Source organism: Prunus dulcis, chromosome 8 (assembly GCF_902201215.1).
Source record: "Prunus dulcis chromosome 8, ALMONDv2, whole genome shotgun sequence".
Lineage (NCBI taxonomy): Eukaryota > Viridiplantae > Streptophyta > Magnoliopsida > Rosales > Rosaceae > Prunus > Prunus dulcis.
In genome coordinates this window covers 16946385-16972883 of record NC_047657.1, presented here as the reverse complement: position 1 = coordinate 16972883, position 26499 = coordinate 16946385, and the positions used below count along the sequence as shown (strand labels likewise).

Here is a 26499-nt window from a genome sequence, read left to right as displayed (position 1 = left end):
CGAAATATAATTGCATTAACATGATGTGTATGTGTGGTTGATCCAGACGGACTTGATCGACTCAATATTTTGTCTAATCCTAATTAAACAGGAACTGAAATTAGAGAAACCAAAGAATTAAAAGAAGCAATAAAATATTAAATCAGTGTTATAAAAAAAAAAAAACACTGCAAGATAAAAAGTTCTTACAGGGTGGATGAGGACCACAAATATGACATTCTTCGCAATGAATATTGACTTTCTTTCTAATGAATTCCTTGTTCATGACTTTAATTTAGGCAAAGAGACAGGTTGAGTTTGGATGAATGAACTTTGTATTATCAACGATTGAATTGAATAGGTGAACAAGCATGTGTTTTAGAGTGGAGAGCCACCTTTATATAGATGTGGGATACTAGGATTCCTGAAGAGATTGTACTTGTTTCTTTCTGTTTAGGGTTTAGGGTTTAGATGTACAAGAAAGCAAATTTCCCTTTTGAAAAGGTTTTGGAGCAATCGCTTAGGATAACTTGTGGATCTTTATACAACATTTGGCATATCTCCTCTCTCAAATTGTTTAATCCAAAGATACAAACATTGGGCCCTTTTCTTTTTATTACTTTTTAAAATCATTTAATTAAAAACATGAGAAGAAGTTATTCCCTAAAACCAGAAACCCGTGATTTATTTAATTATCATATAGCTTCTATTTATATCGAATTTCAACGTAATCAAATAAAGGAAATTATATACTCTTTACTTCCAGCTTGCAAAGAGCCTGATATGGATTCTGGCATCCCTTTTAAAGCTGATGCACTAATTGCAAATCCCCCAGCATATGGTTTGCTCTCGTTTGGGTAATGGAATCTTCAGTTGTTTTAGAGTTTGGGTTTCTGCATCTTTTCAATGTTTTGTCATTGTTGTCATTCTATAAAGTTTATATATGCATTGTGTATGTTTGTGCTATAATTTGTTAAACAGGAATGATCAAGGCCAGTCTCTGCTATAATTTTTACTCTTCCATGTTAATGATGCTCCGCAAGGTCTCCCCCTTCAACATGTAGTCAAAGGCCTTATTGATCTCGGAGAAACGAACTCGATGAGTTATGAACTTCTCCAACTCCAACTTCTTCAGGTAATTTAAAAAGGGAAATGTTTAGTTGGTTAGAATCGACGACAAAAGAATTGAACACCTGAACTTCTTGAAGTTTTAGAAGAAAACTAATGATGTTATGTTACCTTGCTCATGTTGTTCACCCAAATTTTGGCCCAAACGCATGTGCAACAAGTACAATATGACCAGTTACTGTGACCCAAAACATATGACCAGGTTCTCGATGGATTATAACAAGTACAACAAAAGAAGCAAAACCCTTCCCAATTGGAGAAAAGAAAATTAATATTCTCACCAAGAAGGCCTTGTGACATGGAATGCATTGAAGAGAAAGATTGGTATGAACAATAGCATTCAATTGGAGATGCAGCACGCAAGTCACAATTCTCATGTCACAATTAAACTGCATTTCTGCAAGTCACAATTCTCAGAAATGCAGCACACAAGTGCCAAATTGCAGAAAAACTAATTAGCATTCAATCAAGTGATTTTTGTTGACATATCGAGTATCATTACATAAGAAATCACCACAACAAAGCAAAACCTAAGACTAGAACTGCAAGTGTAAAAGTAGACCATGAACAAGTCGTAATGCTGAATAACATACAAACTATGCACAAAAATGCTAAACGCCTCATCAGAGAATACCACAAGCTCGATGACCGCCTCTCTTGCGCTTGTTGTTGTCTTCCTCCCTCCTGCCTCTGCATCACTTGCTCTTGCCTATGCCTCTCTTCCTCTAGCTCTTGCCTCTGCCTTTCTTGCACATGAGGTGGCTGCGGCTGCGGCTGCGGCGGCGATGGTGGCAGTGGTGGTGGCCCTGGCCCTGCCCGTAGGGGTGGGTCTCGACTAAAACACTCACACATGGTGGTTACTAGAACCACAAGAGTTCTTTCTGAGTGCCAATCCAGCATATGTGGTACATTTATGAGGCCTCCCCTTCTAGCATCGACATATGGATGACGTAACTTGATTGCTGTTGCGTTTTGGTCATCCAGAGTCACGCACGCCCTCGGCGGAGATGTTGGATAGCTGTGCGGCACCCATATCTCAACTGGAATTTTATAGACTCTGTTTGTGTAAAATATAGGAATGGTGCCTCTGACTACCAAAACTGCAGGCTCCTCGGGCTGAAACCTACGCCTGGTCAGGCCTAATGAAGGATACTGATCAAGCAATTGTATGACATCACTTAAGATCCTGGGCCTAAGTTGTTCTGGGTATGGGATGCGGCCCTCCAATATTTCCCTAGTTGCATATACAATTAGCTGTTGCTTGAGGGCTTGGTTCGGCTGTGGAAGAAGGGAGCTATAAAAGAAGGTTTCGGGATGATCCATGGCAAAGCAACTGAGAAGTAAGAAATTGAGATGTTAAAAGAAGTCTCATGGCAAATGAAAATCTAGGCAAAATGTTAACATGATCCATAATTCTCTATTTGAGTTTGATAGAGCAGACTAACGAAACACAAACAGAGAGTAGATGTGGGGATTTTATTCTTCAGTAGAATCTTGAAACCCCAACATTGACTGGCTTTGGAATAACTTGCCGCTCGGAAACTAAGTAAACAAAGATAACATCTTTAAAACTTCTTTTCAAAGGGGAGCATAACCCTACACTGTATCAGAGACTGATAGAAAACGTAAAGGCCTAGGGTAGCTTATCGCATCAGTCTAAGTAAAACCACAAACAACATAACAAATCTAAAATGCATAGCTGCACTCGGGAAAGCGAAATGGGGTTTGGGTTTACCTCGAGGAGAACCAGAGAATCAGAGACTCAGAGCGTTCTTCTACTTCGAGCGACTGAAAAGCGTGAAGAAGAATGGCTTCGGCGGTGCAGAAAAACCCCTAATGTTGGAATAAAAGAGCTTATTGTTACAACTGAACGGTTGAGATTAGCTGGATGCATTAAATGCTAAATCACCGGTCATTATTTCAATCCTCTACTTTCACGGCGTTGTTCCATTGATGAGAAGAGCCTTGTTGCATAGGTTTATGAAAACTCAAATGCAAAAATGCATCAATGAAGCAAAACTAACAAGCTAATTAAGGATTCAGCTCGTGTTTTCAGAAAAATAATGATTTCTCTTATTTTATTTTTATGAGCAGGAAGGTAAAAAGTTTGGATCCATGCCCTGGAACTTTGGTCATCGTTAGTTATAAAAATCATGTATATATATATATATATATATATTCGTTAGTAAGTTGCAGTAATTCTTCAAAATGGACTTTCATATATTTTATATTCAACCTTATGACATCTCATTCATAAGCATCATTGTCAAACACCATATCCTCCAAGTGAACACCATAATAATGAATGGTATAAGTCCAATTTTTGTCTGAGGTTTCAGTCCCCCTTAGTCCAATTTGTGGCTGAATGAACAGCACTGACAACATCACCAAATTCTCGTTGGTGCTCAGGGTGTTGCCAGGCTCGTTCTCTAGGAAAAAAACTTACATGAAACGGGGATAGCACTATTTTGCTATCCCCGACCAATAACACAATGACATGTGAAAAAGTTATCCTACATGTCATTACGTTATTAGCCGGGGATAGCAAAAAGTGCTATCCCCGTTGCATGAGAGTTTTTCTCGTTCTCTAGATGGATCAATGTCAGAGGGTCGAGTGGTTTGGTGAACTCTCCTGGCTATCGGCACAACTCATGGTAATTACCAGAAAATGAGCATGATAAAAGAAACTACTCAAAATCTAGATAGCTAGGAATATATACAAGAAAATCCCAACCAAGTTTTAAGTTTCTAAGAGAATGTACAACGTCAGCCTAATACCAACAAAAAAAGAAGAACAGTCAGCTCCTATAAAGAATCACTGAACCACATATACACTTACCAAGACGCACAGCTCTAAATAAATTCCCTACTGGAGCTTCTGATCTCTATAGCGTTACCAACAGAGAAATACTGAATCTTTACTTGACTTAAATAGAAATCACAATGCAACCACTCTAATAGAAATCACAAATGCTCCAAAATGTGAGATAAATAATGCAGCAAATCGACAGCAGTACAGAACTTGATTAAATATATAACGACTACTTATCAGGCCCACAGATCTCCAATGAGGCTAAGACCTGCAGTTATACCACAAGCCAGAAGTGATGCCATGTTCACAACATCATAATCCAATCCAATCCAATCCAATCATTGTGTTATTCAGCCACAGATAGAGGCAATAATATTAGAAAGAGCATGTTGAATACATGCCTCAGACCACATTAATTTTCGAAATAAATTTCAAAAACCATGAAAAGAGCTGCTGAGAAAATGTCCCAAAACATACTTCAATAAACCCCATTTACCCCAAAGCATAATACATACATGCATACAAGTATGATCAGATCATGAAAGAAGATTAGCTCACATCACCACCTAAATATCTTACACTGATTCTAATGCCGTTCAGATATTCTACAGGTGCTTACACCCATCCAGCCCTTTTGATATACAAAAACAATGTCAAAATTGCACAAGTTACCAAAAAAACTAAACCAGAAACCCAAATAAGAATCAAATAGACAGCAATCCAAAGCCATCTCCAAACCTAAAATCCAAAGGAAATTAAGCATAATTAAACAGAAATTGAGCATTGCACCAAGTAGGGATCAATATGGTCAAAATAACAATCGTTACCTGATCAAGATCAATTGTCTAAACTCACATATAAACCCCCAAATCCCATCCAAACCCTAGCCATAACTCTACCACTATTCCGATTCAGATCATCAACAGATTAAGAAAAACAAAAAAGGCATTAAATTTCAGGTTTAAAAAAAAAAATACCCAAGAATCTATTAACAACCCAATTCAACAAGAACCAAACTCGATCAAATTCACAACAATAATCAGATCAACATGAACAATACTTAAAATTGAACCCAATCAAAGAAGGCGAGGATTTACAAGAGCAAGAGAAGTGATTGAATTCGTCCTTGAATTTGGTGTGGGGTGAGACAGATTGCGTGAAGGATTGGCTATGTGAGATTTTTATAATAGAAACGTGATATTTGGCTGAACTTGCACATAAAAGGATCCACTAAGGATACAGGTATGTATAATTATGACTTTCCAGCCTCCATATGAGGGAAAAGAAAGCCCCCACTGGATCTCCCCAATTTCATGATCAGGGAAACTGTTGGCATTGAAATGCTCTATACTACTCTATATGGTTTTGATAAAATTTTCAGTTCTTTCAAGGCATTTCAAGGTCTGTGAAATTGTGTCAAGACTAAAAAGCAAAATGCTTTCCTATGAAGTGCATTTATGTCAACCCTTGAATACAAAACTTGGTTTAAATCCAATTTACCTTACATATAGGTCGTTGAGGATCCCTCAAGTTGACTAGCAGATTGTTGCACTTCAAATCAAGAAATATTCTTTGAATGCAAGTATTCCATGCCGAAAGCTGCATCCATTGCAATTATAAGCTTTCTATGACGGTCAAGCGATCTGCATAATGAATCCCCATGTTCTAAGATATGCAGAAAAAACTGTAAGAAACAAATACAACAAAGAAATGATAGCAAAATTACCTATCTGTCTTAAGTAGCGCATGCCTAAGTGACCCACTGACCATGAATTCAGTTACAGTTGCCAACGTACCACCAGCTCCATCAGGTACTACCCCATAGAATGCAACCACATTTGGATGATGAAGATTTGAAAGGATCTGCGCCTCTCTCCAGAAGTCTTTTGTCTGGTACAGCCAAATTGAACCATCAACTTCACATGTCCGCTATCAACTTCCTCCTGATGCATCTGCTTAACTTGTCAACACAAACATCGTTTTCAACCTATTTACACAACCCTTTCGCCGATACAAAATCAGAAGTATCAGATGCACCTCAGAGTCCATCCTCCTTAACCCCAGAATACCAGTAAGATCCTAATACCCCAGCTGATAATTCTGATTATAATTGAATCCAACCTTATTTTCACAATTCTCAACCATATCAGTCACAGCAGGACCTCTTCTCGCTGCAAAATGATCCTGAAGAAACTCCATGGAAAATTCCTCCCCTGTCTGTACAGAGACATGATTGTGTACATTCTTAACCATGTTTGGAACAACTAAGGTTGCTTTTTTCTGGATCCATTGACCTGATAGTCCAGGCACCTCATTGGTCATGGTATCAAAAAAATGCTCGAACCTGCTTAGCTGCATAAAAATGGTGACTCAGCTACCTGAGCTGCTATACCCCCTATCCTCAAATTGGCAAATTAAGAACAGGCATACAAGTCACTCCTCATACCAGCAAGCCTCTCAACCCCAATACTTCTTTTCCAGTCATTAAGAAACTATCTTTTTTAATAAAATAACTTTCTTGGAAAATCACAATCAAATTCATAAACCCTGTACATCTTCCTCCCCTTACTGATGCAGAATTTCTCTATGATCCTATCACCAAACTACCGAAGTCGGCCGATTATTACAGAAAAATAATCCCTCTATCTATAATTGTTTGTTCAATTTCAGCCTATTTAATCACAAAAATGAAATGAATTATCATCTACAGAATGGACTAGTAGAAGATGAGACCAGCAAACAAGAACAATTTCACTAAGAACTCATCATTTAAAGCCATACCACATCGTCCAAACTACCATTAACATTTTCAAAGCAGAGCTAAAAAGATCATACAGCATAAAATTAAAAACCACAAAAATCAATAGAGAATTTCAAGTGGGCATGCTCAAAACTGAGATGGGAACCGATCAAAATTGAAAGGGAAACAGAATTGCAGAACAAAATTGAAAATTTTCAAGTACCTGATGATGGGTGGGAAGCGGGGTGTGTCCACTCTGTCTGTGTGTTGCAGCTGGGTTTTGGAGCTGGGAAGCTGTCATTTGTGTGAAGAGGGAAGAAGAAGAAGAGAAATATGGGAAAAAGAGAGGGGATTTGGAAATGAAAAGGGCGCGTGTCTTGCGGAGTAAGTGTTTTTTCGTCGGAGAGCGACATTGCCGAGAATTAAGCGGCATCGACCCAACCACGCAGAAAAACTTACTTGTAACGCCAATAACACAATGACACTTGCATCTTTCTCTAACAATATTTCATAACATCTCATTCTTATTCTACGTGCACCTATTTTAAAATCAGTAATGTTATTTAGACACATCAATCTGTCATGCTATGTTAAATGATTTTTTAAATGACAGAATTTAAAATGATCGAAATTAATATTCTAGAATTTTTAAAGTTTCTTGTTTGGGTGACAGATTTATAATACAGAATTTAACATTTATTTGTAAAGTTTTTTTTTTTGTATAAACTTAATCTCTTTTAGGAATTTAGAAATGATGACTTTTAGATAGAATCTAAAGTTGGGATTTATGATCTCCAAATTCCATGTTTTTTACCAAGCGGAATTTCTAAACACGGGAATTGGTTAATGTCAATTTAGAAATTCTGAGTTTTGTCAAAATCCCAAGTTTAATTCTAAAATAGTTTCAACCTTCTAGACTGTAGATTAGCACATTACCTTTTAAAGTATGCCTTTTAAAACTTGCTTGGGTTTTTCTTGTATATATTCGTAGCTATCTAGATTTTGAGTAGTTTCTTTTATCATGCTCATTTTCTGGTAATTACAGGAGAGTTCACCAAACCACTCGACCCTCCGACATTGATCCATCTATAGAACGAGCCTAGCAACACCCTGAGAGCACCAACGAGAATTTGGTGATGTTGTCAGTGCTATTCATTTAGCCACAAATTGGACTAAGGGGGACTGAAACCTCAGACAAAAATTGGACTTATACCATTCAGTATTATGGTCTTCACTAGGATAGGAGGATATGGTGTTTGACAAAGATGCTTATGAATGAGATGTCATAAGGTTGAATATAAAATATATGAAAGTCCATTTTGAAGAATTACCACAACTTACTTACGAAAAATATATATATATATATATACACATGATTTTTATACATACTTTTTTTTTAACAAATTATAATCTTATTAGAGATTGAGTTATTGTGTTTTTATTTTTGTCGAAATCTGATTTTATTAAGGAAACCAAGAGTAGGGCTGTAAATTGGATTGGAAAATCCGATTACGATCGATTCCGGTCCAAAAATTTCCAAAAAAATCAGACTCCGATGCATCTGATATCCGAAAGTGCCGAAATTCGAAATTTCCGATAAAATTCGGATCGTAATCGGAATGATTTGTAAATTCTGAAAATTTCGAAATTCCGATCCGAAAATTTCCAAAGTTCTCTGAACCCTTTCCGATCCGATTTTTCCGATTGTTTCCGAAAAATTCCAAATTTATAATAATATTTTATTATTTATTATTTTAATTGCATCATTTTTAGTTTATAGGTCCTATATATGTTTCATTTCTTATTTGTTATATTTAAGTGCCCTCCAACATACAAATATTCATATATACATGTATACTAAATATGTATATATATCATTGATTCTTTGGTCTTACTTATTTGGTATTGTTTCTTTGCAACAGGTTGACACGATACGAACAATGTTTAAATTATAAAGAATGTTCCATAAACTATTCAGATCATTGTTGTTGCTTTTCAGTCAGAAGATGGGCAAGAATTCATTCCTCTTTGTGCTTGAAACATCATCATGTATCTGTTGATGGTTTGTATTGCAGTATTGATTTAAATATTCTTTTTATTTGAAAATTTCAGGACTAGGTGCCATTCTGAATGTAGCAAAGGCAAAGAAGGGATCTTCAGTTGCCATCTTTGGACTTGGCGCTGTTGGTCTGGCTGTGAGTTTTGGGAAACTTTTGACTATCCATATCCTTCTAATAGCTCACATTCATTTCCTTGGTCGTATTTTTAATCAAGTAAAAATTTTGTTAGGCTGCCATGCCGAAGGTGCAAGAATTGATGTAGCATCAAGGATTGTTGGGGTTGACTCGAATCCAGCAATGTTCGAGGAAGGTACTGCACATTGAATTCTCATTTACCATGGTTTAACAGGTAGTTGAGTGGAAAATTATAGAAAAAAAGTGTTGTTTAATACTTTGTTTTCCTGGTTTCAGCCAAGAAATTTGGAGTAAATGAGTTTGTGATTCCAAAAGACCATGACAGACCAGCGCATGAGGTGAAAACTTGTTAATTCCTCCTCAACCTCGTACATTGATCTTTGAATTCAACAGGTTATCGCTGAGATGACAGACGGTGGAGTTGATGGTAGAATGGAGTGCACCAGCAACATTAATGCCTTTTCTTATGCGTTCACGACATATGTTTTCTGGACTAGAGAAGTTACATTTTCATTGTCAATGCTAGAAATGCAATTTAGGTTGGTTCCATTGTGTGTTAGGATAGGATGAGACTTTAGTGCCTCTAATTAAGAAACCGTAAACACTTTAGGTTTGATTCCTGCACCTGTAGTTATCAACATATACGTTTTGACTGGCATGGCTGGCAGGGATGGGGCTGAGGAATCCCGTGCATGGGTGCAGTGTTCACAATCACAACTAACCCCTTTCATCTGCTTAACGAAAAGACACTGAAAGGAACAACTCTGAGAAATTACAAACCTTGGACTGATCTTCCCTCTGTTGTGGAGATGTACATGTGTTTCGGCCAAAATTTGTGTGAACGACATGAGCAAGGTAACATAACATGCCAATTGAGAGAGGAGACATGCCAATTGTTGTATGAGTTGTTTCCAAAGTTAACGTTATTCCGCCTTTAATTGTTTGGGAAATTTCCTTCTTTTTTTTTTGGATTTCCTAATAAAGATCCACAAGTTACCCTAAGTGATTGCGCCAAAACCTTTTCAAAATGGGAATTTGCTTTCTTGTACCGTACGCAACAGAAAGAAACAAGTACAATCTCTTCAGGAATCCTCGTATCCCACATCTATATAAAGGTGGCTCTCCACTCTAAAACACATGCTTGTTCACCTGTTCAAGTCAATCGTTGATAATACAAAGTTCATTCATCCAAACTTAGCATGTCTCTTCGTCTAAATTAAAGTCATGAAGAAGGAATTCACTAGAAAGAAAGTCAATATCCATCGAGAAGAATGTCACATTTGTGGTCCTCATCCACCTGTAAGTACTTTTTACAAAATATTGAGTTGATCAAGTCCCTCTGGATCGACCACAAAATTAAGAAGCAACCTAGCGACACATCATGTTAATGCAATTATATTTCGTCCAAAAAACACACTTGCATTTAGCTAGTTTGTATTGTAGATACAATGTGAGTAATTTTTCATTTTTGGTTATCTTCTAAACTAATAAGCGGCTCTTTTTTCTTTTCTTTTTATCATAAAAAAATCGAGTCGTGTTACTCAATAAATTTTGGGGCCAAAGAGGTTGTGCGGAACATTTCGAGGATGGGACTCTGCGGTGCCATGCTTGCCATAGATTTCAGGTTTGTGAAAACACATTTTATTCCTCATAGTTGTCACATAGTAATCATGTTTTTTTCCTTTTTCAATTAACATGTTTCTATTTTTCATCTTCTTGTTTGGATTTAATTAATATTGGCGTTTAACTTGTCTGATTGCTTATCTCTAAACCAAACCATAATTTGGGACTTGAAATTTTCTTTCCTTGGTTAATTGCCTATCTACATCATGCAGGAACCAGAAATAAAATATGTAGAGGTTGATGGGCGGCATCTTTGCTCAGATTGCTATTCTATTACTATCATGGATCCAGAGAAATGCAAGCTTCTTATTTTTGAAAACGTGCATAGATTTTATAAAAGTTTACATCTCCAAGTGAAAGAAGACATTCCTATTTTATTGGTGGATAGAGATGAGATGATCAAATTTAAAAACGAAAAGCCAGAGACAATAGGTAAGTGCACACCAAAACTATATCAAATTTATTTGCTGGATTTGTTTGTTACTGTGAGAATGTGATAAAAAGTCTCGCATTGGAAAGTTGAGAAACCTAGCAAGGACTTATAAGGAGTTGAGCTACTTCCCACCATTGCCAATTGGTTTTGAAGTGGAACCTCAACTTCCTTCGGTTACTATAAAAGCAAGATGAAATTTAGTAAATTTATAATAACTTGTTTGGCTTTTATTTTATTCGAAAAACTTATCAAGTTTTTTATATTCATGTTAGCTGCGGGCAGTTGCCTATTCAACAATTACACGTCTATTGACAGGACCCGATCCAAATTTCGCTTTGGAATCCGAGCCGGACCCTGTGCGTGTCCGACACTTGGCGAATGTCGAGCACAAATGACCTATTTGCCTTTCTATACAAAACATTATAAAATAACAAGGTTGACTTCTACCGAAAAACCGGCAAAGTTTCCCTTGTAACTGGCTCAATACCAATCATTTTCACCAGCCAAAACAAGTATATATATTTATACAACCAACTGCCAGCATAAGTAAATATACATTCCAACAGTTCAGTTCTCAATCTATGACAAAATATCAGAGCAACTACTAAGAATTTACAAAGGAGTTAATCTTTTTACAAAACAAAACATCTACATTAAAGGAAAGGCGCGGAAGATGGGAAACGGCCCGGTGGTGGATTCCTGTGCACATCTACTGCCTGGGGGCGCAAAACATTCAAAAATGTGAGTGGACAAAAATAAAGGTCTAGAAAATAGCATATGAACATACTAACCCCACCGTAAAAACAGTTGTGCAAAACTGAATTTTACTCTTCGTTATACTCGTACTAAAATCAATGCATCCACATATTTATATACGTATATGCCAATCATATTCAAGGTCAATAAAACTCTCTTAAAAGCATTGAAATCAATTTAAAACTACCACCTAGGTGTACCCCTTTAATTATGTCAATTCCTGATATCCGTCAATTCCCGATAATCCGTCAATTCCTGATAATCCGTCAATTCCCCTGGCAGGTTTCGGTGACACAAAGTCAACCCGAGCGGCAAACTGGCAGGATTCAGGGGACCGTAGTCAGCCTGATCCGCATTCCTGGCTCCCACGGTTCGGACGTCCCAGAAACTCGTGAGGCAGATGTCAAGCGCGCTGACAAAACTAAAAGCAAACTGGATGTCCGTGGACATCGTCATATCTGAAGGCAACATATACCGAAGGCAACCTGTTTCTATAACTGGGTACCTAAGGTGGCTTAAGAAAATATAAAATTTCTGAAAGATCTGGTGAATAATTGAATTTTTGTTAAATCTAAAACTCTGCTGCCATTTTATCTGATAAATATCTCAATCTTTACTTTCCATATCTTTTTAGCATATTCAACTAGGCGGCATAGAAATAAAGATATTTAACTTCAACAAATCATGCTAGGAAAACCATAATCAATAAAACTTATTCAGGATCAAATAATGAAATTCATTTGCATAAAATCATTTATAAAAGAAAAGTCCACTCACTCCTGGTCCGAGCTAGCTGGACCTCCTGAAGGTCCCTCCTGCGGGTCTGCCTGGCCCCGGGTGCCTGATTAAACCATCATGAATATTTAATTAATAAAACTGCTCGGTATAAGTATTTAATTAAAACCCTGACCCCCGGCTCCTAGAAGTGATTGCACTAACTTTAAAGTCATTCTTATGCCCACTTAAGCATTTCGGATTGTTAGAACTGTCTTAAAAGACCCGAGACTCACTAAGTGATAAACTTCCATATTGATCAATACAGAACCTCGTGGGGTCCACGACCTCCAATTGCCAATCCGAGAGTTCCTATAAGTTCCTCACATTTAAATAACCATGTCCTGCAAGCCTGGTCTGAATTGGACGATCGGATTGACCACGATCGTGTAATCGCATAATTTCTAAACCCTAGCCCTAGGGTTCGCAATTTCGGAGTATCCGGGACTCCGATTCACAATCCGTCGAATCCTACACGATTCTGGAATTATCTAGAGTAACATATCTGAAATTGATTACAATCCAACGGCTCAACAGTATTGAACCAGGAAATCGCACAATATGGAAAATCCGTTCGAGGCTCAAACGGTATCCAAATTGAGATCCGTGAATTCCTACGCTCTCATGACAACCTAAGGATCGCATCAAGACACAGTGTCACTGCACTACCCTCGCCCACAAGCCGCCGCACGAGTCGGCAGAGCTGGGTGTCCAAAGCGATTACGCATCTCCGGAAAATCTCAAAACCACGGCTCCAAACTCCTACCCTAGGTATAACACCATATTTGAAACCACTTTTGTTCTTGGACCTACCCCAAAAACTGACCGAAAGTATTCGAACACAGAGGCCGAAAATCGACCGAATTTCAAATTCGAAAATCCAATATCTACACTAAGAACCGATTAATTCCTACCCAATAGGCATCTAAAACAACTCGAGAGGTTCAAAATCCATACCTGGCTCGTCGAAATCGGTGGCCGAAGGAGGGAGATCGAGGGCGGCGAAGATCGGACGACACCGGCCGCTTCTTCTCCATTTTTCGGCGAAACCACTGCGGCTGGAGGCCAGGAGTCGGCTAGGGCTGGAAGAGGACAACGCCAAGGTCATTTTGGTACCGGCCCCGTCCACAGACGTGGCCGGAGTTTCGAAGAGAGAAAGAGAGACTGACGGGGGAGAGAGAGAGAGAGAGAGAGAGAGAGAGAGAGAGAGAGAGAGAGAGAGAGAGAGAGAGAAAAAAAAAATCTGATTTTTATAAAAATTTCATTTCGAAATAATTACAATTGTGCCACTGAGTTTCTTTTGACCATATCTTTCTCGTTACAACTCCGATTCGAGCCCACTACGTGTCTATGAACTCATTTCGTCGTGCTCTACGCACCAATGTAAGTAGAATTGTCAAATTCCTTTTCAGTCAAAAACTTTTCGTTAATAATTTATTCCAATGGCACAATTGTCTTTCCTCAAAAAAAATTACTAATTAAATATGAATTTTGGGTTTGGGTCATTACACCTATCATGACGGTAAGATTTTTATTAGGAGTTAATTATTTTCGTTTTCTCTAATAAAGTATTAATGCCCATAAATATACAGTAAATATTTGTGATAAAAGATATTTCCTGTATGCCTTTGTATCAGATTAATAGATGCACACAATACGAAGACAGAATTAAAGTCGAGAAGAAAGCCAACAAAGTTAACAAGCTGCAACTTTTAGCAGCATTTTTTTGCTGCGGCCAAAGAGTTAGACTTTTACTTCGATTCGGATCGCCCGAGTACGTCACTAAATTCCCCGTTGCATAATTTAGTTTCTCTAATTCATTTGTAGTCTATAAAGTAATCATATTATTTTATTTAAAATCTAAATAACTCTCTAGTTTTATCTTCCTTACAGGTTGCTCATGGGCATGATATTGGCACATGAGATGATGCATGCATGGTTGATCTTTAAAGGTTTCAATCTGAATTTAGGCTTCATTAATTATTCGCTACAAAAATACATTTAAAAAAATACAAAATAGAATTTGTTTTAAACTTATGCCTGCAGGTGCAATATTATTAGGACAATGCTTAGCTCCTGCTCATGGGTCAATACTCAAGAGCCAAGCAATGTCTAATATATAGTATGATCTGTAGGTATTTTTATTATTATTTTTTTCTCAATAATGGTGCATATTGTAGGTCTAATTGTTCTAGGGTTTTCGACTACTCAGACAAAATCGAAGAGCATCCTAATTTCACAATAAAATTGTACCAATATAGAGCAAAACGTATGAAAAACAGTTCCGATGAAATTTATGGAAAATGGTTCAACAAGGTAATGCAGGTTATTGAGGAATATGGCTTTCAAACGATACTGGATTATATCGTTGTAGTAAGATGTCTGCCACATGTATGTACGAATTAGAAGTTAGAAGATGAGAAAGAAGAGAAGATGTGATTATTATTATTATCACTTTTTAGAATATTAACTTATGTTGGATACGTCATGTTGGTGTAGATCGGTTTGAGGATCTCATGATCAATCTAATGTAGAAATATATTTTTTTTCCAGAATTTAAGCAGGCTGGGGAGCAGTTGTGGTTGAAAATAAAAATTACAATGACGACCCTGGCCTTATTCCCACCAAAAGCACATCAAAAGCAGCCCACACTGAATTTTTACAGAAAATGAAAAATTATCAAAAAAGAATAAATATGAGAAGTATTGCTCTAAATTGCTTAAACCCAACAACCAAAAAAGTTTGGTCTTGATCTTCTCCTTGGGAACTCATTGTACCATCGGAGATCGTAGCGGGATCTCGACGACATGCACAACAACAGCAGCTTCGCTCGGGTAGTTCTCACCGTCTTCATTTTCTATAAATTCAATGTGGGCCTCTTTTTATCTGCTTTTTGTTGAGTTCGTTCTGCTGCTTGTGGGCTATGTTTTAGATTGGGTTGACATGTCGTTGAATGAATCCACCAACGCCCTAACTGTGTTTTGATTGGATTCCAATAAGCCTGGCCAAGAAATAGTCCACCTCAAGACAGTAATGTGTAACAAACAACTCTTAGAATATAATATATTAGAAAAGAACAAATGAAGTACATAAAATTAAATTAAATAAACAAAAAAGCCCATTTTCCAATGTTTTTCTTTAAAGTTAATTTTTATGGTTTTTAATTATAGAGGTCCATGAACTTTACCTCAAGTTTTAATCCATTGCCCTAAGTGAATTCAAGATCATTAGTAAAGTTTGCAAATCCTACTAAAATCCATTACCCTAATTTTGTAATTACAATCTATTAAAATCCCAATTGAAATCCATTTACCATAAATCCTGTAATTACAATCTATTAAAATCTCAATTGAATATACCCCCAAAGTTTTATTGCAATATGTTACAAAATTAAGAGATTGAGAACGCAAATGAAAAGTGTTGGTTGGATTCACTCAAGTTTTTCATGTGTTTTCAAGTGCTCCTAAGTTCAAGTCTTTGTGGTACTCATGTGTGTGAATTTTTTTTTTTCCCCATCCGCTTCCTAACTTTAGAAAAGAAAAAAAATGTGCAAATGAAACCTGAAAAGTCAATAACGTCCTTGACATTATTGGCAAATTATTGCCAATTGGTCCTTTTGCAATTAAGGACATAACTAAGAGGAAAGATAGGCTGCATGTTCTACAAGCCCCATTGGACTTTAATTCTGGGCCCAGGCACCCAATAAATATTTATGTAAATCCCTATCTCTCTGAATTGCTCGGACATAAAAAATAGAATCCAAAGTCTCCTACCCGCATTAAAAATAAATAAATAAATCTCAATTTCCAGGTAAATTGCTTGTATTATTCCCAGTTTAATTGTTTATTTATTTTTAGGTAAACAGTAAAAAAATTTGTCTGTGACCATAACGTTATGTACATTGTGAGCAATGACAAATTTGCATATCGAAAATCACAAATCCAACATTGTACATTGTTTTTTGTTTTTTACTTTTGTTTTGTTTTTGTGATTTTACACAAACTGGATACATTTATCAGATCAGTTGACCCAAATATGGAATTTATAAAGAAATCAGCTCGATCACTACAACTAAATACCATATACATTGAAGCATGAAATCTAATTAGGAAGACTGAGATCAAATTAAAAAATTGCGGTTCTCTCAATGTATATGGTACTTAGTTGCAGTGGTTGGACCGTTGGACATTGGACTATTGTGTTTATGTGAGAAATGCTCTCAAATCATAATACCACAAATACCCCCATCCAGAAAAGCCACTATTATTGTAACAACATTTTATGACATGTCAATCCAATCTCGAAGATAGATAGCCCACATGCATCAAAACGAACTGAACAAAAGCAGATAAAAAGGGGGCCATATTGAATTTAGAGAAAAATGGAAAGTTTCCCAAAAATACAAAAATTGGATCTGGCTCACTTCCAGACTCTTCTATACATGCATATTACTCATCGGTCATCACTACTAGAAAACCTCAATATAAAGCCACAGATACACCCCTGAAAAAGTATTTTATTAAACAATTTGAGGTTTTTAATGCCAACTTGAGGAGAAGCCAACAAAACGGTCAGGGTTTGTTGCGCACAGACGCAGACGCAGACATGAGTAGCAAATATTAATCAAGAGCACAGACGCGGAGACGTGATTACATGACAGGGTTTGTTGAAACTAGCTGTACAAAACAGTCTCACAATTTTAGGGTTTACCTAGGGTTTTACGTAGGAATTCCTTCCCACTCTTTCTCCCACCCACCTGCACTTCCTTCTTTATTTATACCCCTCCGTCATTCAAAAAGCTCAATCAAACAGACACTCACTGATCACAGACAGACACAGTGAGAGAGAGAGAGAATCATTCTTAATGAATTTGTCCAGCCTAAACCACCACCAAAGTCTAAGAAGAAGAAGAAAACCAATGTGTATGTGTGTGTGTGTGTGTGTGAGAGAGAGAGAGAGAGAGAGAGAGAGAGAGAGAGAGAGAGAGAGAGAGCAACTCAAACAATATTTCTTTCAAATGAGAAAATCACTGTAGCTAAAAATAACATTCGGGTAGAATAGAAAGCAAACCACTCAAACATTGTTTTTAAGTCTCATAAGTGTGACATGAATTAAGCAAAGGATAGAAAATTGGAGGTTTAGAGTCAAACTAATACCATAATAGAACAATAGTTTGCACAAAAAGCTCATGGTCATGACATTGGCACATGAGATGATGCGTGGTTTGAATCTGGATTTAGGCTTCTCCTTGGGCACTCACTGTTCCATGGGAGATGGTGGTGGGATAGGGACATCATGCAGAAGAGCAGCTTCTGGGCTCGGGTAGATCTCATCAAATTCATTTTCTTCTCTTCTGTCTGGTGTGGCAATTGACCCACTCAGGCTCAGCTGTGATTCCACATCTTCATCATCAACTGATGGTATTGGGGAAGACGGTGGAGTTGGTCCTCCCTCATTTATGCTCCTCAGAATGATGGATCTGATGCACACCCACATCATCCCAAAAATCAAGAATCCAATCCAAAAGGAAAAAAAGATAATTGTTCCTCTTTTTTTCATGGCTACAAAGAGAAGATTAAGAACCCTACATCTGATGAATTAAAAAACTCAGCTGAAATGAGTAAGATTAAGGTATTTGATGAGCTCCTACATCGTTGTAGTAACCATAAGCTTTAAAAAGAGATGGTTCATTTCACTCTGAGATCCCAAATTCCAATTAATGTTTTTCATTATTATTAGCCACAAACGTGGTGGCCTATGGAATACTTTTGCCACATCCAGCCGTGGCCAATTCTTGGCTGCTCACTCCATCTATACATGTCAAAAATAAAATACTTTTTCAGGGGTGTATCTATCTGTGGCTTTATATTGAGCTTTTCTAGTAGTGATGACCGATGAGTAATATGCATGTATTGTATAGAAGAGTCTGGAAGAGACCCAGATCCAATTTTTGTATTTGTGGGAAACTTTCCATTTTTCTCTAAATTCAATATGGCCCCCTTTTTATCTGCTTTTGTTCAGTTTGTTTTGACGCATGTGTGGCTATCTATCTTCGAGATTGGATTGACATGTCGTTGAATTGAATCCACCAAGGCCCTAACTGTGTTTTGACTCGACTCCTATAAAGTATAAACCCAGGCCAGAGACAGACACCTGGAGAATGGTCTACCCAAAAAAAAGTGCATAAAATTAAAAACGCGGTGGATTTTGAGGTCACTTTTGCGTTATTTTATTTTAGAGATTTTTCTGTGGATGGAACCATTGCATTCTTATAGTTTACTTTTGTGGAAAATTATAAGTCTTTGCCGTCTTCTTTTTTCTTTTTGATTCGAGTCGCCGTCTGGAAATTGGGAGGAGACTTTAGATTTAATTTTTTTATTTTTTGAGTACAAGCGATTCGGAGAGATGAGGGTTTACACAAATATTCATTGGGTGTCTGGGCAATGGTAGAATCATGAATTTTTCTGGAGGTGTGCTATTTTTATTTATTTTTTTGTATGGCAAATCTATATAAACAATAAGAACCAATTTTTTTTTCGGTATGCTAATTAATACAGTGACAACCAAGTGGGAATTAGAACTGAAACTGTGGGAAGCAGAAACACAAACAAAAGCACAATTAGTAGCAATAGCATATCTAAAAAATTTAAACCAAGTTGTAAACACTAAAACTTTGCTGCACTTGTAGATCTGGATGTGAACCTATAAATCGAAAGAAGAAGAGAGAAGAAAGAGAGAGGGGATGAGAAACAAGAAATTAATAGTAATGTTTGAATATCTCACCCTCTCTCTTTTTTATTCTCTCTCTTTCTTTCCATTCGTTTAATATCTCCCCCTCTCTTTTTTATTCTTTTTCCACCTTCTCTCTCTCTCTCTCTCTCTCTCTCTCTCTCTATTATTTTTCCTTCTTCTCAACCGGTTGATTTCTTGTCCATGATGGGCTAATTATTTAATTAGTCTAGATTTAGCCTCTACACTAAGCCTAATCTCAAAGTCAGCATTGTCTGGAGCATACCCCAGCCAACTCTTAGTTCCGCCTTTGTGTTTGAGAATTTCGAAACTCTGCCCTCATGAGTGAAGGTGGACACTTTTGATAACATGTCCAAAGTCTCCTATTTGATATTTTAAGAATACCAACATAAGAATAGAATAATCAGTCCTATCAAGTGTTTTGTTGACACCAAATTATTCTATTAAATACTAAACGACATAAAACTGTTGCTAACTCTAATGGATAAAAGGAAACCAAACCTTATATCTTTATATTATCCACAAATGCAGCAAATTAAGGAAATCATATTCAACCAAATGTTTTTTTTTAAAAGTACGTTTTCTGGTTTCCAATCCCTAGCCACTGAAATCAAAATCAATAACATCGAGAACACCGCAGCTTCAACAAATAAATTTAAATTGCCCATGACATGATCATAGACTTGTCAACCCTATTTGGATTTTAGACATAATCTATTGGTGGATATGTGCAAGCTTTTGTGCCCTTTCTATTTCCCAAAGAGGTGTGGATTATTTTATTGAAAAAAATGCGGGCCCATATAAAAATAAAACTACATACTAAATTTGTATACCATGTAAATATATCATAGAGGTGGATCCAGCTGTATTATTTTTTATCCAATTTGTACTAATGATCTTGGATCTTGTTAGAGATTCTCTCTATTATGTAAATAGATTTTTATGTAACGTTTCTCAGAACGCGTTTTCTATGATTACCAAAAGAAGATAACGCGTTTTGTGTTTTGTTTCTTTTTCTCCCACTCTTTCTATGTTCCTCCTAAACACCTTACACTCTTCACCAACGTATCAAAAACGCACACACACACTGAAACAGGAGGGGGAGAGAGAGAGAGACAGAGAGAGATATTGGCCATGGAAATGGAGAAATGTTCAGAAGCAGAGAAGGGTTGTTTGGAGTTGAACCCAGATGGGGAAGAAGACAACAAGATTGAGGAGCTAGGTTTCAAGCCAAAGGTTAGAAGTGTAATTCCGGCACAGAGGAAGCTCGTGAAGACCATGATTCTTCTTGATATAGTTCAGTTTTGGTCTGACATTTCAAACGCTACTTTTTCCACCAAGACTAAAGCATCAAACGTGAAGAAGAAGATGATCAGCAGCCGCCTAGTCTGTCCAGCCCTGCCATAACCATGTAATGCATGCAACGTCATGAAGTTGGTGCCTTGGTTGCTGGTTTAAGTCTAACTCGCACGATCATGCAAACGTTTTTTCTTTGCTTTTTATATTCTTGGTGTTTCAGTACTTTTTCCTTGTCTTTTCGTGATGTTTGTGGCTTTTCGTAATGTTGGTGTTTCAGTGCTTATAGTATAAATATATTTGATACCATGCTCTCTCTCTCTCTCACTCCCCACAGCACCTTATCTATTTGATTGCATATAAGCTATTACTCTGTTAATCAGAGATATCCTAGTTCAATTTTTAGCTGTTGTAATTACCATTTGGTATCAAATTGATTGTCCCCATAAAAATATTTCTCCTCTATATGGAAATATTGGAGCATCTCACTGGAATAAGATACGTCATATTTCAATTTGATGGTTGATGTGGCCAGAGGCGGATCCATTAAGGCGCAAGGAGGTGCAGCTGCACCTCCCTTCGCCGAAAAACTATTGTAGGTGTTTCAAACTGCTCATTTGCTCAACTGGTGTACAGATTACCTTATTTGCATTTTCAACATTTAAGTAAATGTCTTTGTCCTTTTACTTTAATTTATTTTTATATTACTCCATTTACTTAAGTTTACAATGTAAATAAGGAAGTACCCCCATTTGGATTCAAATAAAAATACTAGAAAATCAAATTCCTACCAAATCAAAATATGAAAAATCGGTTTTAGTGCAAAATACGATTTAGGCTAAAAATGATGGCTCATTAAGTCAATATATACTTCATACTAAAATCCCATAAAATCAAGTTTTCTTATTTGATTTGTAAGGAATAAAAGCCGCCAAAAATTATCTTGAGAAAATGATTATTCCGAAAAACCATTTTTCATACTTAATCAATTTTGCACCTCCGCTAAAAAATTTCTGAGTTCGCCACTGGATGTGGCAGTGAAATTTTAACATCTTCAAACTCTTCTTCCAACTGAAATGCCATTTAGTTATTTTACTAATATAAAAAGCTAATATTAATCACAAGATGAGACCCACCCTATTAAAAATAATCTATATAATAATAAAGAAAGTTGCATTCAGGTGGGAACTCTAACTTTAAAAAAGTCACAAAAAATAATGAATTTGACGTCAAAACAAAAACTATAGCTTTTATTCCAGGTCAACTTTAACATAAATTTTTAGTGCATGTTTCAATCGAACTCTCCAACTCCAAGTATTTTCTTTATCCATAAAGAGAAGTCATCTTCTATTTTTGACCTCAAGGGACATTTTTATATCAACTAAACCAAACACTGATTTGAGTTTGACAAATAATAATATAGCTAAGATTGTGGCATATAATCTCCCTACAAACTAAGTCATACTCGATATCAAAACCCTAATGAAGTCTAATTCTTGACAATTGATCCTAATGAAGTCTAACCTCTTGACATCAGAACCCTAATGAACCCTAATTCCCATAGTGTAGAATTTGGAAGCTAAATTTGTCATATAACATATATAATTAATTACAAGGATTAAGCCCTTAAATGATCCATCTATTGCCTTGTTTAGGCATTTGTTGGTAGCAGAAAACAATGATAACAGATTATGATATGAAGCTTTTTCCTCCTACCTTGCTTTTAACTTATTTTGGAATGTGATGGGAAATACGACGTTTTGTCCCTGTCACTATCATCTTTGTCATTTCTTTATTTATAGTCCACCCCTAGACAAAGGCAAACCATATTGAGAATTTTTCAATAAAACCCCAGTTTAATTCATTTATTTATTTATTCATAGTCCACATGATCGTGAAATTTCTTTGAATTCAAAAGCCTCTGCTTCAAGAAAGGAGAGTGAACAGCAGCCGACAAACATATCATTGTCAGTAAAGCCCAAACAAGTTGATAAGATTCCTCTGTTTATAAAGTTGGCTAATTTATGCTTTATGTTTGGTTTGGAAAAGGATGGGTGGGTCTTCGGGGGAGACTACTCTACCACAGCAAGGACGTTGTGGGGAAACAATCTCACTCCGTCTTACCATCTATCAGTTTAGTCTAAACCACATAAAATTACAATTTCCAAAAATATCTACATATCTGGACATAAGTTAAGTCATTTGTACAAAATGCTCCTTTATTTATGTTCGAATTTGGTTTCTCTCTATGTAAATTAGATCAAATTAAATTCGTATATGTTCAAGTTTGATTTCTCTTTATGTAAATTATATTAAATGCGTAATTTAGACTCTCGTATTGTATATAAAAATAAGATATATTCTAAGGAATAATGCTACTCTTACCTGATTTGTATACCACATCCCTATACCATTTTATGTGACAAATGAGGTGGACAGTCACATCAATTAAAATTATTTAATATTTTATTTACTTTAATGATTTATTCCAATATTTATTTTTCTAATTGTCTTAATTAAAACACACTTCATTGATTTAATTGATGTGACATATAATATGGACATAACACATCATGTGGTATAGAAATATGGGATAAAAATATGATAAGTGTAGCATTACTCTATTCTAAGATGTGATATAAGGTACCATATACAACAGAGAATTATCACGTTAGAGAGGCTTGGAGAGACGAGGGTGTTGGGGACATGCCATGGGTAAACGCGTTTGGGTGGTTGGGGAGGCTAAACGCGTTTAATTCTTAGGACTTTGCGTCAATGACGTCCAAAACATTACCAAGAAGCACCAGGGTGCCACAACACACACAAAACCGAGTCTTCCTTTCAACACTTTCCATATATTCCTCCCCACTCTTTCTCCCACCCAACTGCATTGCCTTCTTTATTTAAACCCTCCACCATTCAAAAAGCTCAATCAAACACACACTCACTGATCACAGACAGACAGCAGACAGACACAGAGACACAGAGACACAGAGACACAGAGTAGAGCAATGAAGATTAATTCCAAAGGAGGAAAGGACTTGAACTTGAACTTGAACCTGAACAACAAGAGTGATCAGCAGCAGCCACATTGCTTCAAACCAAAAGCAGCTGCTTCTCCTCCCGCTAGTGTAATTCCAGCAAAAGGGAGATCAGTGAAGAGAATCATTTTTAATGATTTAGTCCAATTCCTTTCTTCTCTTTTCAAAACCAACAAGAAGCCTAAACCACCACCAAAGTCCAAGAATTAGAAGAAGAAGATTGTGATCACCTGCTAGTACTGTAGTGTAAAAGTTGTCCTCTGTTCTAATTCTAGTACAGGTGATTACACATAACACATGCAAATGTTTTGCCATTTCTCTGGCTTTCTGTTGTACCATAGTTTTAATGTGAGTAGGTGTTCTAATTACTCGCTTGGTGTGTCTAGTTTTTTCTCTCTCTTTTTCTGGCCTTAAACTAACAATTTGCACTCTTTTTCAATTTTGACTTTTCTGGGTTGATGATTGTGTAATTCATGAACAGCCAAAATAACTCAGCTTCAAAACCACAGCGATGACACATAATAATCAGTGAATTATAAGCACAAATTTGTTATAGTATGGAAGACTGATAAATGTTACTTGCATGTTACATGCCCTCTGCACATGATATATATTTCATTTGCGTAGTAAATAAATAAATAAAAATTATAATATTTCTTTCGAATGACACAGAAAACACTGTAGCTTAGTATTTAATACCACTTGCAATTTCAAGGAACATAATACATCATTTAGTAAAAGTTTCTCTACCATATCCTACAACCTTGTCACCTCCTAAAAACAACAAAAGTGCTAGGTGGAGAAAAATGGAAACAATCTCCCACAAACCGCATAAATTGCAAATATTCAATAACAGAGTGTGGATGTTCCACTGCACTCTCATTCCGGTTCAGGTGAACCGCCAGGGACCAGCTGCATTGTGCACAAATATTGGAAAATTGATTAAGATAATTTGAACATCTCTCATCTTTGTTTTATGCTGGCTCTAGCTTCTGTTGCAAAAGCCAAGAACCAACCACCAAAAGCTTTACACCAGGTAGTTTAAAGCACTTAAGGCGAGAAAAAAGGGCCGCAAAAAGTGCAGTAGAAAACTTGACAAACAAAGACCAATATGTCTTACTTACAATGGAAAATAAAGTGCAGGCAAATAAAGACCAACATGTCTAACTTACAATGGCAATGTTGTTTCCGTTGAGCAATATCTGATCAAGCTTGGTTATACGTCTTCCTTCAGGAGTAATCTCACTGTGATATAAAGAGAGAAATAGAAAAGATATTCAATATTAGCAAGTATAATATAAGTGGACTAACAATGCAATAATAGAGTGAATGACTAATGCAAACTAAAAATGTCTAAATTGATTATATATACAAACACTCCGTATACCAGAGATATCCCAATTCAGTTTTTCATCTCTTCTGATCCCAAGATATTACAGTATGATAAGACTAAGGAAAATAAGCAAGATGCAAAGAAAAGGTACGATGACCAGAAAACATGAGGCTAGAGGGGAAGCTTCTATCTACCTTGTCAAAACAACTAGTAATCAACATAATGTTTAATTACGATATTTCCTACAACTATAGCTTAAAACAATTATATAGCTTTGTCAGCTTTATCAATTCAATATAAATTCATGTTTCAAATGATGATCCTTATTGAAAATCCCAACTCCAAGTTTATTCTATAAATTTGTCAGCTTTATCAATCTAACATAAATTTATGTTTCAACTGATCCCTACCGAAAATCCCAACTCCATGTTTCAACTGTGACATTGTAACATACAAACTAATCAGTTATTCATAATGTGCTCTACCACCAAACCTAAACCCTAACCTTTCAAAATAAAAAACCCTAGTTCCCATTGTATATAACTGGGAATTGAAGCTCTAGCGGCTGTCCTGCATTATTACACTGTTAACTGAAAGAATAACAAAGACAAATCAAATTTTCCAAGCCACTGAAAAATTGCCTATCACGAAAATTCCTACCCTAACGACATATAAACTTCTGCTGCTTCAATCCTGAAAGAACTATGCACTATTAAAGGAGAGTTGCATGACAATCCTAAAGCCCCTACGAACATCAAGACCCAATACTTAAACTTTCCCATTGTTCAATCTGATAGTTGAAGCATTTACAAACTCAAAGATTCAATCTTGTAGCAAAAGCGAGTAAAATCCCAAATTTTAGGGTTTCATGCTACATGAATGCAATAGAATTAAGGAGGAAGCCATACTATTCAGTGACGTCTTCTAGAACCATGTTGACGTAGACATCAAATCCCCTCAGAGTCCCGACAAGCTCCTTGTCTCCCTTCATTATCACCCATATCTTCGACCCTATGCACCGGTCGATCAACTCTGCGAATTTTCCACCCAAACACCTCAAAATTTCGGCTTAATTTTCTCGAGTAAATACGAGACAGTAGAAAAAGAAACAGAGCGGGGCAAACCTGATGGGAGTAGCTGTGAGGGATTGTTGGCCATTGGAATTTGGAAGCAGAAAACTTTGGCTGCGATAGCGAACGAGTTGGCGGCAATCCCAGTCTGTCACTGTGAGTCGGGAACTCGGGCTGGATACTCGGTAGTGTGTTTATAAGTGTACCAGATTTCAAAAGGCCAAAATACCCTCAGTGCTTTTTCATATTTACCTTTATGTGCTTTGAATTGTGTGTTCTATGGACGATGTGATTTGTATTTTGTGCTTCTAAAATGGGCCGCAATTGAGGTTTGGTGTTTGCGTTTTTTAATACAAGCGATATTGAAAAAAAAGGAATCGAATTTAGGATCTCGGATACATAATCTACACTCTTAACTACTTTTTCAGATTTATGTAATGGAAATTTTGATTTTGTTAAAGGACCCAATATGTGATTGATATGTCCCTTGTCATTCTTTCAACATTGGACCAAGGAATTATTAGTGGCTTGTCCTTGGCAAGGGCCCAAATCATGACAAGTGTTTTTAG

At 36.6% G+C, this 26499-nt stretch overlaps 3 protein-coding genes across 10 annotated transcripts; 1 reads left to right on the top strand and 2 right to left on the bottom strand.

Annotated features, from left to right (window-relative positions):
• Window positions 1–1471: 1471 nt before the first annotated feature.
• On the bottom strand, window positions 1472–7122 carry LOC117636843 (protein ELC-like). Of its 8 annotated transcripts, none has more exons than XR_004587119.1 (5): window positions 6883–7122; window positions 5646–6590; window positions 5420–5562; window positions 2843–4187; window positions 1472–2440 (listed from the first exon to the last, which is right to left on the bottom strand). XR_004587119.1 is itself a non-coding variant. In XM_034371541.1 (5 exons), exons 3-5 carry the CDS (start codon window positions 5522–5524, stop codon window positions 1618–1620), a joined length of 1026 nt encoding a protein of 341 aa, XP_034227432.1. In that variant the 5' UTR covers window positions 5525–5562; window positions 5646–6590; window positions 6883–7122; the 3' UTR covers window positions 1472–1617. The 8 variants fall into 8 exon arrangements, 5 of the variants coding, with proteins under 5 accessions (XP_034227432.1, XP_034227435.1, XP_034227433.1 ...); XR_004587121.1 differs by having other exon boundaries at window positions 2843–2940; window positions 5420–5518; XM_034371541.1 differs by having other exon boundaries at window positions 2843–2940.
• A 1543-nt stretch (window positions 7123–8665) lies between these two features.
• Window positions 8666–9607, top strand: LOC117638627 (alcohol dehydrogenase 1-like). Its single transcript, XM_034373723.1, has 6 exons — window positions 8666–8669; window positions 8772–8858; window positions 8949–9029; window positions 9131–9192; window positions 9248–9393; window positions 9523–9607. Exons 1-6 carry the CDS (start codon window positions 8666–8668, stop codon window positions 9605–9607), a joined length of 465 nt encoding a protein of 154 aa, XP_034229614.1.
• Window positions 9608–24158: 14551 nt separating this feature from the next.
• Window positions 24159–26118, bottom strand: LOC117636314 (sm-like protein LSM5). The gene is made up of 4 exons (XM_034370755.1): window positions 25985–26118; window positions 25769–25892; window positions 24700–24772; window positions 24159–24439 (listed from the first exon to the last, which is right to left on the bottom strand). The coding sequence occupies exons 1-4, from the start codon at window positions 26016–26018 to the stop codon at window positions 24407–24409; spliced, it is 264 nt and encodes an 87-aa protein (XP_034226646.1). The 5' UTR covers window positions 26019–26118; the 3' UTR covers window positions 24159–24406.
• Window positions 26119–26499: the final 381 nt, after the last annotated feature.

Excerpts from the sequence above, each read along its gene's own strand:
- LOC117636314 (XM_034370755.1), bottom strand. The coding sequence starts at position 26,018 with ATGGCCAACAATCCCTCACAGCTACTCCCATCAG. Across the intron at positions 24,773-25,768 it reads CTAGAAGACGTCACTGAATA|TGAGATTACTCCTGAAGGAA; the intron begins GTATGGCTTCCT and ends TTTATATCACAG. Across the intron at positions 24,440-24,699 it reads ACGGAAACAACATTGCCATT|CTGGTCCCTGGCGGTTCACC; the intron begins GTAAGTTAGACA and ends TGCACAATGCAG.
- LOC117636843 (XM_034371540.1), bottom strand. The coding sequence starts at position 7,092 with ATGCCGCTTAATTCTCGGCAATGTCGCTCTCCGACGAAAAAACACTTA. Across the intron at positions 2,941-6,882 it reads CGCTTCCCACCCATCATCAG|GGGTTTTTCTGCACCGCCGA; the intron begins GTACTTGAAAAT and ends TTCCAACATTAG. Across the intron at positions 2,441-2,842 it reads ATTCTCTGGTTCTCCTCGAG|TTGCTTTGCCATGGATCATC; the intron begins GTAAACCCAAAC and ends CTTACTTCTCAG.
- LOC117638627 (XM_034373723.1), top strand. Across the intron at positions 8,859-8,948 it reads CGCTGTTGGTCTGGCTGTGA|GCTGCCATGCCGAAGGTGCA; the intron begins GTTTTGGGAAAC and ends AAATTTTGTTAG. Across the intron at positions 9,193-9,247 it reads ATGACAGACCAGCGCATGAG|GTTATCGCTGAGATGACAGA; the intron begins GTGAAAACTTGT and ends TGAATTCAACAG.